The 13,551-nt window shown below is 50.5% G+C and overlaps 1 protein-coding gene across 6 annotated transcripts in view; it reads right to left on the reverse strand.

Annotated features, from left to right (window-relative positions):
• The window catches only part of ADAMTS16 (ADAM metallopeptidase with thrombospondin type 1 motif 16), a 162,724-nt gene that overhangs the window by 106,100 nt on the left and 43,073 nt on the right, over window positions 1-13,551 (reverse strand). For 5 of the 6 annotated variants that reach the window (XR_014830766.1, XR_014830765.1, XM_085001652.1 and 2 more), the window contains exons 4-8: window positions 11,663-11,942; window positions 7,485-7,684; window positions 4,686-4,769; window positions 2,125-2,284; window positions 66-171 (exon numbers count right to left, since the gene is read on the reverse strand). Coding sequence is in view for 3 of the 6 variants with exons in the window: in XM_085001652.1 (XP_084857778.1) it covers window positions 66-171; window positions 2,125-2,284; window positions 4,686-4,769; window positions 7,485-7,684; window positions 11,663-11,942 (830 nt within the window). In the remaining 3 variants the exon portion in view is untranslated. Of the gene's footprint in view, window positions 1-65; window positions 172-2,124; window positions 2,285-4,685; window positions 4,770-7,484; window positions 8,295-9,608; window positions 9,737-11,662; window positions 11,943-13,551 lie in introns of those variants that run through there. The other variant, XM_085001653.1, reaches the window with a different exon arrangement.

The following is a 13,551-nucleotide window of genomic DNA, read 5'->3' on the forward strand; positions in this document are numbered from 1 at the left end:
CGTCTCCCGACAACCCTCCCGTCCGGAAAGGCCCCAGGCTCCCCCTCCCAGGGGGATGCACTCACTTGTGTCCTGACTCGTGGGCGATGGTGAAAGCCAGTCCGAGCCCCGTGTCTTCATTAACGGTGCAGCTGCGGTATTTGCTGCACATGCCACTTATGGGCGCGAATCCTGGGGACAGAAAGATCAAGTAGGAGTGGTGTTGCAGTAAAGGGGGGGGGCGGATCATGTGGGGCTCTCATCTCTGTCCTTTAGAGAAGCTGGGCTCTCATCTCTGTGGCGCGAAATATGAAGCGCAAAGCCGCGGACCCTCCTAGAAAAAGGGCTCTTGATCCTGACTCTGGGAAGCGGGTCTGTTCCGTCTTCGTGGAAAACAATCCAGTTGTGGGTAACGTTCAGGTGACAGGTTAGCACGGGGGCCGACTCCCGGCAGACGGAGGGGAACTTCCGCCTTTCTCTATAGACATCTTTTGTGTCCCCAGAGCCCGAGGAAAGGCGCTGCGGGGAATGGGTGCGCCAGGCGGTCCCAGAGGACTTGCCCAGAGGGGTCCCAGGACTCAACATCTGTCATGCTCCTGGCCTCATTTCATGGGGATGACGGGCTACAGAGTGAAGTCACGGCAGGAACAAGCACGGTGGAGAGAAGCCCGGGGAAACCAGGCACCAGCTCCCAGGGCCGCCTCCTCCTCTGCGGAGACGCACAGGAGAGATTGAATTCTCCCAACGAGGGGAAACGCGTCCACCGTGGGTGCTCAGTAGACACCGGGCCCAGGCCTTTGGGTGGGGGCTGGTCACAGCGCACCCCTGCCTGGCACGGGACCACATTCCAGGCTCCCAGAGGGAGGCAGGTGTTCCCTGAAAAGGGCGTTATCGCTGCGGTCTGGGCCCGGGGAGCCTCGCTTGTCAGGCAGGGTGGCGGGAATTGGAAGGCCTCAGAGGGTCTTAAGTCTTTTAGTCCAGCCCTGGGCCTGCCTTGTCCACAGGCCCTTCTGGGAACAAGCAGTCAGGACCAAGCTTTGTTCAACTATCTGAATACATTTTGTGATAAGGACTCCTCTTTGCTAAGACCTTGGGATGAAATGGAGAGCCAGAAAAAACAAACGACAAGTCCAGGAGAGCCCAGGTCAGGAGCACAGTGTGCTCGGTACTGCGATGATATTACACAATATACACCAAGGACCACCCAGCCCTATAAACATGTTAAAATGGCTACGGTTGAGGCGTTCCCGTCATGGCGCAGCAGCAACAAATCCGACGAGGAACCATGAGTTTGCAGGTTCGATCCCTGGCCTCGCTCAGTGGGTTGAGGATCTGGTGTGGCTGTGAGCTGTGGTGTAGGTCACAGATGCAGCTCGGATCTGACATTGCTGTGGCTGTGATGTCGGCCAGAGGCGACAGCTCTGATCAGACACCTAGCCTGGGAACCTGCATATGCTGCAGGTGCGGCCCTAAAAAAAGGCAGAAAAAAAAAAAAAGGCTAAGAACTATAATATTGTTGCAGCATGGCTACAACATTTGGAAATGCACTCTTTCACAGAATGAGTCACCCTTGAATCTACTGACCCCACTCTTACCACTGGAAGAAGAAATGGAAGAAATTATTTCTTTTTTTTTTTTTTTGTCTTTTTGCCTTTTCTAGGGCCGCTTCTCACGGCATGTGGAGGTTCTCAGGCTAGGGGTCCAATCGGAGCTGGAGCCGCTGGCCTGCGCCACAGTCACAGCAACGAGGGATCTGAGTCACGTCTGCAACCCACACCACAGCTCACGGCAACGCCGGATCCTTAATGCACTGAGCAAGGCCGGGGATCGAACCTGCAAGCTCACGGTTCCTCGTCGGATGCGTTAACCACCGCGCCACGACGGGAACTCCCACGAAATTATTTCTTGAATTAGAAGAGACAGGCGCTCTTGAATCTGTGGGAGCTCTTCTCCTGTGAAAGAGCTGACTCCGGGGCACACACGCCTGCTTTATGTTTGGCCAAAGCTTATGCCAGGAAGCGAGTCTATTCCTTACCACTGCTCCCAGGAGCAGCCGCCACGTCGGGACTCGGAGTGAGGGCAAAATAACTCCCTGTCCCAGGCCGCTGATAGGAAGTGTTTCTCCAGCGCCCCCGAGGGCCTTACCCAGCGTGTCACAGGGCTCATTCTTCCAGGAGCAAATATCCAGGCCGGTGAGCAAGATGGCATGGTCATGGCGGGTCCCGTCCTGCCCCATCAGTCCGGACTGCCAGCGGCAGAAGCTGCTTAAGGTGTGGTCCGCGTGATGGCTTATCACCAGCCCTGGCTACGCCGGGCAGACCGAGGGCCCGAGACAACAGGGGGAAAACAGGTCGTCATGCAGTTGTCCCTGGCACTGTCCTCAGTCATCACAGCAACCTCACCCCGGCTTGGATCGCACATACGTAGGTGGATCTGAACGGCCTATAAGCTAGTGCATCCATTCTATGCAGTCAACTCCCCAGGAAGATGCAGCATGAGAAACCTGCACAGACTCAGGGCAGACATTCAAGCTCACTCCTCTAGTTTCGTACAAAAGCCCTCTGAACACATGGCAGCGACCCCAAAAGATGACTCCTGTGTGTGAAACGTTTGCCAAGTCTTTCTAAAACACTGAAAAATTATATCAGGCAACAAACGGATTCATGTACATGAGACGCAACACAAACACGAAAACACACCCGAAGGGCATTCTGCTTATTTCCTAACCACACTGGGCAAGCACGGTGCCCCATGTGTAAGTCTCTCAATAGTTGTTACTACAGTGTTAAATTAAGTCACTTCCCTACAGAGGCATCATATTTGTGAGAAGATGCGGCTCAGCTGGCAAAGTCTGATTTCTAGAAACTAGGCCGGAACCAGAAGGAACCTCCACAGACGACACTCAGCCTTACCCATAAGGACCAATTCTAATGATCAACAGTGAAAGATCAGCCGGAAGGCCACCTGAACTCCTGGTAAATGAAAAATCCGGGGGTGGCAGGGACATCTCCCAGAGCTGGCCGATGGATGAGTCACTTAAACCTTATTTACAGGTACGCTATGGTTTCCTATGGATGTGGTCAGAGAAGACCAGGTATTTCACCAGGTATTTCAGGGCTTGGTTAAAGCTTTCATGGCCAGACTGCTGTGTTGAAATTGCATCTTTCCATCACCGAACATGTTTTCTCCTTAAATGTTCACTGTGTGTCTGCAGAGAGCCCCATGCACCTGAGCTAAAGGCTGGACATCGACCCTGGGACATGCCTGACATTCTTCCGCTGGTGATTTCCAGGAAAACGGCATTAATTAAAGTTAACACAGGTGTACGATCAAACGATAACCTGGCTTATTCTCTGCAGCTTGGATGAATTCCAGGGTGAAACGTTTTCATACCAAGAATAATTAACCTGTCACCCGAGAAGCCCTGTGAGTTCGGCACCCCTCCCCAGACACACACAGACAAAAGACAACAAAGGTGTAGCTCCCGGACTGTACTCAGGCCAGAAACAGGCCTGCCCGGGCAGGCACCACGCTGCTGAGCAAGCAAGCGCGCAGCACGCAGCGCCTGAAAGTTGGAAGGCACCTTAGATCTTAGAGATGACCTGAGATTCATCGAAAAATTATTTGTTTCCTAAACCAGGCAATCATGGCTAACAGGAGACGCTGCCAAGACCTCAGCAAAAGGGGTGGGAGTGGATGCAGGATGTCCGGCCAGGATCCAGGGTTCACTCCCTCATGTCCAGTCAGCAATTGGGTTGGGGCAAAATAGAACAGAGGGCCCCTCATGGCCAAGGCGCCCTTGCTGAGGCCACAGGAGGTCCACGCAAGTTCTCACTGTAAAGCGGGGTGAACCTCTGCGCGGTCACACGGGGCTTCGGAAATGAAGGTGCTGCTAACAAGATCCAGCAGAATTTGGGGTGTTGTAGCAATGAGAGAACGTGCTCGATGCTCTATACGGATTAAATCCTGAGACTGAGATGCTGAGGGTCAGGGGCTGGGTCTCGGCTGTTGGGAGGAAACGGAGCGGAGCCGTGCGGCGCCGCACGGAGGGGTTTAACTCTGGGCTGCGGGACACTGGGGGTCTTGGTGCAACACACGAAAGGGCGCAACTGCACCTCCATCCTACGAGCTCGTGCTTTGCACTCAGCAGTCCTGGTGTATATGCTACCCAGGTATTTAAAATACCCCTTCTGGAGTTCCCGTTGTGGCACAGGGGAAACGAATCCGACCAGTAGCCATGAGGATGCGGGTTCGATCCCTGGCCTCACTCAGTGGGTTAAAGGATCCGGCGGGTTAAAGGATCCGATGCGGCTCAGATCTGGCTTTGCTGGGGCTGTGGTGTAGGCCGGTGGCTGCAGCACTGATTTGACCCCTAGCCTGGGAACTTCCATATGCCACAGGTGCAGCCCTAAAAGAAAAGCAATAAATAAATGAAAGTCTTTCGGTTCCATTTTTCATAAGCCAATCGAATGAGTATTTCTTACTACCCCTGCACAAAAATCTTAAACAATACCAAATAATCATTAAAGGAACTGACAAGAAACCCATTGCCTTAGACACCAAAATATTAAAACATTTTTGTCACCAAGGGAAAAAAAGAGGTAAAGAATCCATAGCACAATCATATTCAGGAGAACAAGGCATTATTTTGTACTTGTTTTTTCTGGGGGAAAAATAAAATGCTCCTGGCTTCGAAGAGAGAATACCTGCTCTTCTTCCAGAAGAATCAGCCCTACGACGGCGACGTTGATATTCCCTCCTATGGTTCCGTCCTTGAACAAGGCCGACACCTGAGAAAGACAGGCGGCCCACATCAGTCTCTGCGCAGGCCAAGGCCACCCCCAGCCCTCCGCCTGGAGTCCGCAGCCGAAGGCCGGGCCCATGTCCTTCAGAGCAGAGCAGTGGTTTCCGACGCTGCTGGCAGACAGCTCTGGGAATACACAACAGCCCATGAAGCCCACTGCTGGATCCTGACCACTGGGGCCTGGAAATGAATCATGACGTTTAGGAAGGTGGATTCTACCTCCTATGAAACCCCAATGAGGCCTCCTAGCTGGTAAGTGTCCTTATTAGACTGTAAGGAGGTTTTGGGTTTTTTTTTTTTTTTTAAACCACGAGTCCAGAAGCATAAGAGAGGTTCTGGGGAGGAGACCCAGGGGACACGAGACAGAGAAGGAAAGCAAATGTGGGAAGCAGGTGACCGAGGCAAGACGCAGACATCAGAGATGACATCCCAGGTGTAGAGATGAGGGATCAGAGTGGCGTCGGGGTGACGATCGCCAACAGGAGACAGTCATGGGACGGGACAAGAAGCGGATTTGGCCCGGAAGTGAAGAAGTGCTGGAGAAGCTCTGCAGAACGGAGGCAGCCCCGGCCCAAGGCAGGGACCTGCGGGGAGCGGGGCGGGGGGCGGGGGGTGCCTCTGGGTCACCTCCTCGCTCAGCTTCCTGGGACGAGGGAAACCTCAAGGATCCAGCCACCAAACACGACGGCAGCGGTAGCGAGCACGCCCGTCGTGGGAGAGCAGAGCACATTCAGAGGTACTCTGATTATCCAGGTCGAACACTAAACATTTAAAAAATAGGAGTTCCTGGAGTTCCCATCGTGGTGCAGTGGTTAACGAATCTGACTAGGAACCACGAGGTTGCAGGTTCGATCCCTGACCTCGATCAGTGAGTTAAGGATCCGGCGTTGCCGTGAGCTGTGGTGTAGGTTACAGATGTGGCTTGGATCCTGAGTTGCTGTGGCTCTGGCGTAGGCCGGCGGCTATAGCTCCGATGAGACCCCTAGCCTGGGAACCTCCATATGCCACGGGAGTGGCCCTAAAAAGACAAAAAGACAAAAAATAAAATAAATAAGTAAATAAAAAATAGGAGTTCCTTTCGTGGCTCAGTGGTTAATGAACCCGACTAGGACCCATGAGGATGTGGGTTCGATTTCTGGCTTTGCTCAGTGGGTTAAGGATCCTGCATAGCCATGAGCTGTGGTGTAGGTGCCAGACGCAGCTCAGATCCCGAGTTGCTGTGGCTGTGGTGTAGGCCAGCAGGTGTAGGTCCGATTCAACCCCCCAGCCTGGGATCTTCCATATGCTGTCAGTGTGGCCCTAAAAAGCAATAAACAAAACAAAAACAAGACAAAAAACCAAACCAAACCAAACAAACAAAAAAACATTTTCATTACAACCTCCTATACCACACAGGGAGCAATATCTAATCTCTTGGGGTTAGAACATGATGGAAGTTAGTGTGATGAAAAGAATGTGTGTCTATGGATGACTGGGTCACTGCTGTACAGCAGAAATTGGCACAACACTGTAAATCAACTATACTTTAGTAAAAAACGTGTACATTCAAATTTCAAGGACAACAGGGAGAGAATACTGATCATTCTGAAATACTCGACGTGAATGTTCAAATATAAACAAAATAAAATAAAAATACACTTTGGTTGGCCAAAGATGTGGCCTTCTATTGTGTAGATTTCACTTAAAAGAAATGGGATTTAGATACTTCTCATTATTCAATAGTTACTACAGCACCCAAGGAGCCACAGCCACGTTTCATCTGCAGTGACGTCCTACAAGGTGTGTGGTCTCTTGTTCTTCCTTGTAGACGAAGTCATGTATATTCAATATTTGAACATTCGTATCGTTAAAAAGATAGGTAGTTCTGTACCGCCATCTAAAACCACACACATAATGCTGATAAGCAGTTTTATTCTGCTCAAATGTCTCAGCAGCCTCTTATAGATTTCTGATAATTGAAGGCACCCGTAAACCCCAAATCCATTACTGGCTGAGAGCAAAGGTCAAATTGTTCATCCTCCTATGTTTGTTCTCTGAAGGTCTAACGTCTCTTCTTTTTTTTTTTTTTTTTCTTTTTGTCTTTTCTAGGGCTGCACCTGTGGCATAGGGAGGTTCCCAGGCTAGGGGTCTAATCGGAGCCGCAGTTGCCAGCCTACACCACAGCCACAGCAACGCGGGATCTGAGCCACGTCTGCGACCTACACCACAGCTCACGGCAACGCCAGATCCTTAACCTGCTGACCTGCTGATCGAGGCCAGGGATCGAACCCACAACCTCATGGTCCCTAGTCGGATTCATTAACCACTGAGCCACGACGGGAACTCCAAAGAAGGGCTCTTCTGATTGGAGGGTACTGAAAGTGAGGAAGATATCACAAATAGAGTATTTCTGGTGAAGTTCCCACGGTGGCACAATGGGATCGGCAGCATCTCTGCAGGTTCAATCCCCAGCCTGGCACAGTGGGATAAAGACGCCGGCATTGCCACGGTGGCAGCGTTAGGTCCCAACCATGGCTCAGATCTGATCCCTGGCCTGGGAACGCCATAAGGTTTTTCTTTTTTTCAAAAAATAAAAAAAAAAACCTTTAAAAACCTTTCTCATGTACAAGACAGAAATCCACAAGTAAAAGCAGGAGGTAGAACACACAAGCCCGTGCAGGCGGCATCGCGCCCGCGATGGAAGCAGGAAGGCTGGTCCTACCATGTTGAGTACGGTCAGGACGTAGGTGGTGATGTTCTCGGGGCCATGGTTTTGCATCATCTTTCTGTCAACCACCACCAGCGTCTCCACGGTCAGCTCCTGGTTCCTGTGGGACTTGAGCAGGGAGCGTCTGTGCCTTGACCGTGACGTGTACTCGTCGGGCAAGACGAAAAGGTCTTCCCGGGGAGGCTTGGGCATGTCTACAAAGCGACATTCAGAGAGGAAGTGAAAGCAAGACTGTCACACAAAACCAGTGGTGGAACTCAGCTTGAAAAACTGGATTTCACATAGACTTGCAGAATAGACTTGTGGTTGGGGAGGGGGAGGGAGTGCGGTGGTTGGGGAGCTTGGGGTTCATAGATGCAAACTATTGCCTTTGGAATGGATGAGCAATGAGAGCCTGCTGTGTCGCACGGGGAACTCTGTCTAGTCCCTTATGATGGAGCCTCATAATGTGCAAAAATAGAATGTGTACATGCATGTGTGACTGGGTCATCTTGCTGTACAGCAGAAAAAAAAAGTTGTATTGGGGAAATAACTATTAAAAAAGTTTTTTTTAAAAAGAAATAAAAAAGTCTACAAGGGAAAAAACAAAACAAAACTGGATTTTAGGAGTTCCCGTCATGGCTCAGCAGAAACGAATCTGACTGGTATCCATGAGGACGCAGGTTCGATCCCTGGCCCTTCTCAGTGGGTTAAGGATCTGGCGTTGCCATGAGCTGTGGTGTAGGTCACAGATGTGGCTCGGATCCTACATGGCTATGGCCGTGGTGTAGGCCGGCGGCTACAGCTCCAATTGGGACCTCTAGCCTGGGAACCTCCATGTGCTGCAAGTGCGGCCCTAAAATGACCAAAAAAAAAAAAATCAAGTGGATTTTAAAAATGAATGTTCATGGTGTGAACCATAAAACCCTGAAAACTGTGATGCAAAACTTGGGTTCAAGTGGAAGACTAAATTTAAATAAAGTTTGCATTAGTCTACATGTCATGGAATTCATTACTCCGTTGACCTGGTATAAATCTGTCCTGATTTAAAACCAAAAGACGACTTCGGCTCTGAAGTGCTGGCATCTAAAGGCACCATGTGCCAACACTCTGAGCATCAGGATCCGTGCAGCAGGGCTCCGCCTCGGAGTGGAACTCAGAGGCACGAAAAGCAGTTCTGTCTCCCATCGTGTTCTTATTTGAAGACGTTTAATGACCGATTTGTTTTTAAAGTTCATTCCTGTGTCTGGACGCACAACTGGTTTGTCTGCAGTGTTTCGAATGGGCAATAAAATGCTCAAGACAAATCCATTTCGCCACAGAGCTGAGTTTCCTAGAAAGTAACATGACTAGTTACCTAACTTAACGGGAAGACAAAATATACTCGGAGCAAGCGGTTTCAAAAAATAGTTTGGGGGTTTATAATCAGCAAGTTAACACTGCATTAAAAACTACTGGGTTTAGTGGATGCCTCAGAAAATGTGGTTGGAATAGTTTCATGAGAAAAGAGGTTTCAACACCCACATATTTAGGTGGCACTAATTCAAAAGCTATGCCAACCTTATTCATGGAGCCCGCTGATAGAAGATGCTGTTTGTTTGACTGGTACCCATGTCCATGACATCTTACCTCTCTCTGCTGAAATACTTTCAAACCTAAATGAACCTTTTGGCAGATTACAGTAATCCTGGCTCAAGTTCAACAGTCCCTCGCCCTGTACCAAGGACACTGGTGCAATTTCCACAGAAGTGCCTCCATCCAAGGGATGTGTCTACGCAAACGCCATTCAGGCTCCTCGCCAGCCCAGGGTAGGGGCGAGGCCGCAGGCACACGGGGAGTGAACACAACTTCTTGGCAGCCCCTCCCTAGAAAGCGTTGGAAATAGGTCTCAGACCGGGCAGTGTGGTCCTAGGCCATCAGTCCGACTCTCGGGGTGGAAATTGTGCACAGGGCGAAAGTGGAGCCAGCATAGGAGTCGGCCCCCAGGACTAGGACCAGAGCAGAAGCACCGGGGTGATGCTCTAACTGGCCTGGGCTCTGACAAGCCCCTTAGAGCACATTGCTCACCCCTCAGAATGGTCCTTTGGCATTTCCCCCAAACACAGGAGTCCCAGCTCCAAAGCCATCTGCGACGCCCACCCCTGGGAACAGAGAGCTAATTCACAAGCCCGAGGTTCAGAATCAGTACTGATTTTAAGCAGATCAGTCTGCTTTTGTCTGCCCTTTTTCACAGAGAGATGCTTAAATACACAGACCAAAAAAAAAAATTCTCATTTTCTAAACCAGAAACTCTCTTAGGGAAGACTTTTTGCAGGTGTGAACCTCACTGAGATCAAGGATGGGGATTCCTCCAGGCAAGCCCAAAGCCTCATGGACGTGGGCATGGACCCCAAAGGTGGGGTCCCGAGAATTAAATATTCTGCCTGGAAGCACCACGGGTCAGTTCTTCTAGATCCGGCCCATGGCCACTCAGCGGCCAGGGGTTTGGACGGCCTCGTGTCCAGCAGAAGCGGCTGAAACTGTGGCAAAGCCAAAGCACCAGGCCGACCACCGACGTCACTGACCCACAGGAGGAGTTCTGTGGCGCTTTTTGTTTTTTTCTAGTTTTCACATGAAGACAAAGGTTATTTTCTGTTGTTGCTGTTTCCCAAACACAAACCTTACTATACAGTTTAGTGTCTTTTTCAAATAACTGCCTCTCACCAACCCAACCCCACTCCTGAGATCCTGAAATGCCTCTGGAGGCAAATACACCTACAGCTGTGCACACGCGCACAGGCACGCCCAGAAGAAGAACCGCTCTGCGCTGTGTGCACAGCTGGGCCTTCGGGCTACTGGGTTCTGATCACCCCCAGGTAAGGAGGAAGAGCTCACATAGAGTCCAGAAGGGTCAGCACAGCTGGACGGCTCAGGGCCACGTTCATGTTTGCATCAGGCCCTGGCTGGTCTGCCCAAGAGGTGAAGCCAGCCCTGCCCACCTTTGCTGCCTGGACCCAGGTTCTTGGTCATCCCTCTGTCCCAGACACAGGGACTCTGTCCTGCTCTGACCACACCCTCACCAGAAACCCTTGAGCACTATCTGGCACCGTCCTGGCTCTGACCTTGTCCTGCCTGAGTCCTGTCACTTGGTCTCCAGCTTCCTGGCCCCGCCCGGCCACCTCTCCTGCTTCTCCCCGGCCTCAGGCAGCTGCTGCTGGTCAGGGTGCCCTGTCAGCCTGCCGTCCCCTGCCCTGTGCTCAGCTCTGTTCTTCTGCTGCCTCCTCTAAGCTCACTTCCGGCCAATTAGGTCGTTTCTCAAGACCATCTGAAGGTTGCCTGAGACTTCCATCTACAAGGATGCTGGAAGTTCAGACGACACAGGTACGGACAGTTCAATGGCACGTGTACTTCTGCCAGAGATGCCAAGTGACTCTGGGTCTTCCTCTCTAGCCCACAGCATCTATGGAGACCCTGCCTGTGCCCACCTGTATTTTAGGGTGCTGGGCCTAGCAGCCAGCAACACCAAGCAGCAGAGAAAGAGGGGGCTGGGGGAAGATGAGCCTTCCGGAGGCTCCTTGGGAAGGTTTACTGAATAAAGCAATGCTTGAGGGGAAAGCTGAAGGAAGTGAAGAAAAGTCCAGAAAACACTCACCTCCTATTCCTGAGTCTGTGACAAGCTCCTACATAAAATATAAATATCACATCTCTTCCTAAACGTCCGTGACGCAAAGAGAGAAAGCTCTGCCAAAGCCCTAGTGATAAATTGCAGGTAAGTTATGTCCCGCAAACTCTGTCTTCAGACGTGGTGGTGAGTGAGGTCCATAAGCCTGCTGAGGGATACATCAGCTCAGCAGGAAAAGCATGTGAGCCTTAATAAATCTAGACCTCAAAAATATAGAATTACTGGGCAGACATGCCAGGGTTCTTTTGAAGACGCCCGGCGGATTCTGCATTTCTGCACCGTGTCATTTAATCTGCCTGGGGAGCAGCTCTTTGAGAAAACATCTACCACCATCTCTGCATCTGGCACGGACAGGTGTTTTACCCTGAAGGTACAGATGTGACCGGATCCCCTCAGACTCATCCTTTACGTGTAGCAAAGGCAGTCAACACATTTCACCTTGAGGGCGGACTGCTTTGAAGAAAATTAAAAATACCATCGGCTTACATGAGGCCTGATTGTTAAACAGACCAAAAGAATCGCCCTTACATACATTTCTTGCGTCTTCCGCAGAAATGCTGCTTCTGCAGGTGCCTGGGGCTGACGCCTCCGCGCAGGGGTGGATGTTGGTGCTGGAGGTGGTGGTTTTCCAGGTCCCACTTTTTCTGGCTCCTGGCCATCTGGGGGGGCTCTGGACCCTGTGGCTCGGTGGATCTCTTGTACAGGATGTGGGAGGGGGGGGTCCCCTCTGCAGAGGCCCTGAGTCTCCCTGCCAGGTGTGAAGGAAGTGGCTTCAAGAAGTAGTCCGCTTCCTGGGTTCTTATCATGCCTGACTGCAGACAGAGAGGGAGAGAGAGGCACGTGTTGCTGTGTTAGTACCGGCTCGCAGACACGCTGTCCCCCCAGGGAGAGCTCACACAGAAAGGACACACGGGGGGCTGAGCAGGAGGCACGGGAAGGACCTGCTCCTGCGTGCTTTCCAGCCGCATCCTTCCAGACACCGCGGTGTGGAGGGACCCCGACCTCCCAGAGACGGTCCCCAACATACCAAGGTCAGGGACCTCGAGCCACAGAAAGGAGGAAGCACACACGACGCCCTCGATATCAACGTGAGTGTCGGGGGCAGCTCCCCAAAGAAAAACGGACAGTTACAATCCAGTCCTGATACAGTGATTTGCAAAACTCCATTCAAACTTGGATACAATGTGACAATTTCTACAAAGGTGCACCTTAAGGAAATTAATCCAGAAGAAAAAGCGCCACATAATGTCTTAGGGAATCAGGGAGGCCTTTCTCTTTTTTATATTATTATAGTTGGTTTACGATGTGGTGTCAAGGGAGGCATTTCTAAGCCAATATTCGGAAAATAGGAAAGAACGGATGATAAGACCTGAAAACTGTCTTACAGCCTCCGAGGAGCGAAAGCACAAACGAGGACACTCGGAGGAGAGAGACTTGAGAGATTCCCTTTTACCTTTTCGAGTGACAAGTCTTCGTTTTATTTATTTATTTATTTTTGTTTTTCATGGAAATTTTAATCGCCTTCCCCCCATGTGTGTGGTCTGCTTTAATTGCATTCTTTTTTTTTTTTTTTTTTTGACAAGTATTTGAAAAACTTGATTACTCTTAGGAGAAATGGAGACAAACAGGCAACGTGACACCCTGGGAAAGGGGACACCAGGGCGGGACCCAGGAGGGGCCACCATGGCCACCACCCTCCTCACTTAACACTGAAAGTGTACAATTCAATTCTAGGATTTTAACCTTTGGAAATTCTTGCCACATACTTCTTGTAGGTGCTTCCCCAATCTTGACAAATACGTGTACATGTATATGAGTCATGGTACTTGTAGCCAAGTACAGACAAAACAAAATACACCAAAACCAAGAAATAATCTAAATGTTTACCAATTAACTCAGGGTAATTTTTAAAAAACACATGTATATATTTGGGGGGTACATAACCATTAAAAAAAGGCCAGCTGGTTATTGCACTGACAATAATCTTAACTAAACATTTTTTTGTGCGAGCGCCTAAGGCCGCAGCCAGCATTTTCCATATTGCATCTTATGTGTCACTCACAGCCGTTCTCTGAGGTGCCTCTTTCATGGATGAGGACATAGAAAGCTAGAGTGATGAAATGACATTTTCCGGAGTTCCCAGCATGGCTCAGCAGAAACGAATTCGACTAGGAACCATGATCCCCGGCCTCGCTCAGTGGTTTAAGGATTGGGTGTTGCCGTGAGCTGTGGTGTAGGTCGCAGACGAGGCTGGGATCCAGTGTTGCTGTGGCTGTAGTGTAGGCAGGCAGCTGCAGTTCCAATTCAACCCCTAGCCTGGGAACCTCCATATGCCAAGGGTGCAGCCCTAAAAAGACTAAACAAATAAATATATAACACTGTCAAGGTCACCTGGCTAGGAAATAAAATGTAAGGGTGTGA

This window comes from Sus scrofa, chromosome 16 (assembly GCF_054392235.1).
Source record: "Sus scrofa isolate SSC_HxYL_T2T_F1_AM1 chromosome 16, Sscrofa_HxYL_maternal_Yorkshire_Landrace_v2.0, whole genome shotgun sequence".
Lineage (NCBI taxonomy): Eukaryota > Metazoa > Chordata > Mammalia > Artiodactyla > Suidae > Sus > Sus scrofa.